Source organism: Phaethon lepturus, unplaced genomic scaffold (genome assembly GCF_000687285.1).
Source record: "Phaethon lepturus isolate BGI_N335 unplaced genomic scaffold, ASM68728v1 scaffold23840, whole genome shotgun sequence".
Lineage (NCBI taxonomy): Eukaryota > Metazoa > Chordata > Aves > Phaethontiformes > Phaethontidae > Phaethon > Phaethon lepturus.
The window spans coordinates 4,971-6,971 of record NW_010511521.1 but is presented as its reverse complement, the minus strand read 5'-3'; the positions used below and the strand labels follow the sequence as shown (position 1 = coordinate 6,971).

At 58.8% G+C, this 2,001-nt stretch overlaps 1 protein-coding gene across 1 annotated transcript in view; it reads left to right on the top strand.

The window, feature by feature from the left end:
- Positions 1–1,144: 1,144 nt before the first annotated feature.
- LOC104618643 (ras-related protein Rab-37-like) overlaps positions 1,145–2,001 on the top strand; it is a gene marked incomplete at its 5' end in the record, with an annotated part of 2,558 nt that continues 1,701 nt past the window's right edge. Inside the window, 3 exons of the mRNA XM_010284291.1 lie at positions 1,145–1,186; positions 1,340–1,406; positions 1,493–1,545. Coding sequence (XP_010282593.1) covers positions 1,145–1,186; positions 1,340–1,406; positions 1,493–1,545 — 162 coding nt within the window. The remainder of the gene's footprint in view (positions 1,187–1,339; positions 1,407–1,492; positions 1,546–2,001) is intronic.

Here is a 2,001-nt window from a genome sequence, read left to right as displayed (position 1 = left end):
TAGGGCACGTTTTCGTTTTATTCAGCCTATTTTCTCAAATTTTGCCATCTCCACATGGGCTGCGTTTCCATTTCCAACAATTCCAAGCAACCAAATTATTTATAGGGGTTTTCTCTTTCCGGAATCATTCTTCCAAGTACAGTTCTTTAAGATTCTTAGAAGGACCCTTTGGTAACCCCTGCGTTTCTTTTCTCGGGCCTCTGGAGAGAAGTGCCTGCATTTCCGAGTTGGGTACAGCGATTGCTTAAGCCCCGGCAACTGTTTTCACAGCTCATTTGCCTCTTCCCTTCCCCAGTCCCAGCCCAGCAGCCTGGCTGCAAACTACCCTAACCCAGGAGATTTCCTCCTGCTGTGCTGGATGAAGCTTTGTGTTACCTGCGGTCCCCCAGCCCCGTGTTTGCAATCACCTTTAAGGGCCAAGCAAAGTTCCCACCAGCAAGGGAACCCAAGCTGGACACCCAGCATCACCCACGGAGCGTCCCCAGGCAGCTTCCGAAGGCCTTAAATTGCTGCGAATAGCCCAATTTTTTAGTGCAACGGTGGTTCCTTCGGCACACGGAGCAGAAGAATCCTGGCAAGGACCTGGAAAGGTCAGAGCTTTATGCTGGGCAAACATTATAAAAGCAGGCCAAGATGTTATTAATAAATGCACGTTTGCATGTAGTTCATGCAAGACCTCCCCACTTCCCCAGCTCTACCGAACCTGCCCTGGCCACGCGGGTCAGCGTCCCCGGGCTTTGCGAGGAAGCCTGCATCGTTAGCCGGCTCGTTAGGGGACTCGGGAGCCACGGGACAGGGGCACTGGCTGTAGGAGATGAGCGAGGCACCAGATCCACAGCAGCCTGGGATCTTGCTGGCCTGTCTCTGTCGGGGCCTGATTCTGCTCTCTTCCACCCTGGCATGAGGGGATGCTGCTTTGGGACGTCCCTGTAGCCACCACGCAGCATCGCAGCCCCCCAGCAGGACCAGGGCTTGTAGCAATGGGGCTTCAAAGTCCAGCCCCATGGGCAGCCTGGCTTCATCCTGCTGACCGGGGGAGAGCAGCCAAGGGGCTGGGGCACGGCCAGCTCCACGCCGGGGCTGGCCAGCACCCACGCCAAGGCACGCTTTGGGCTGATGAACACGCTCTCCTTCTCTCCTGCAGAACAAAGTGGTGGCTGTGGATGGTGTGAAGGTGAAGTTGCAGGTGAGCTTTGGGAGGGGGTAAGCAATTCCCAGCCAGATTGCCGGGACACCCACCCCAGGCTGAGCGCGGTGGTCCGGCAGGGCCGGGAGCCGCAGGGGCATCCCAACTGGGGCGATTCCTCTCCCCGCTCTCACCGGGGCGGCTTCTCGGCAGATCTGGGACACGGCGGGACAGGAGCGTTTCCGCAGCGTCACCCACGCCTACTACAGGGATGCCCAAGGTGGGTTTGGGGTCCGGCAGGGACAGGGGAGACCGGCTGGAGCGCATCCCTGCAGCGAGGCAATGCCTCTGCCTCTTCCCTTCCAGCCCTGCTCCTGCTCTACGATATCACCAGCAAGATGTCCTTCGACAACATCCGCGTGAGTCCCCTCTGAGGGTCGCGAGCGTGTTTCCCCCCGGGGATCGGGGTCGTGGGTGCCCTGGGTGGCTTGTTGGGTGTTTGGGGCAGTTTGAAGCCTGTTTTACACGTAAGCGCTGGCTGTTTCAGCCAGACCCAGCCGGCTGGGAGCTCGTCCCCGGGGCGCCTGGCTGGGTGCTGCACGGCTGGGTGAGTTTTGTTCAGGGACACGGTAAATGGCTGGAGGGAGAAAACGCGGTTTGGGATGGATGTGAACTACGTATAGGCTTGGGCCGTAGCCAGGAGACGAGGCGTTTTCAGGACTGTTTGGCTGTGATGCTGGAATGGTTCCCATGCCAAAAAAAGATTGCTTTCCCCATCCTCATGGGGAGGGTGAGGGCTGAGAGGGAAGGGACGGGGGTACCACTCACCCCAACACAGCCCCGCTGCCCCACAGGCCTGGCTGGAGGAGATGCAC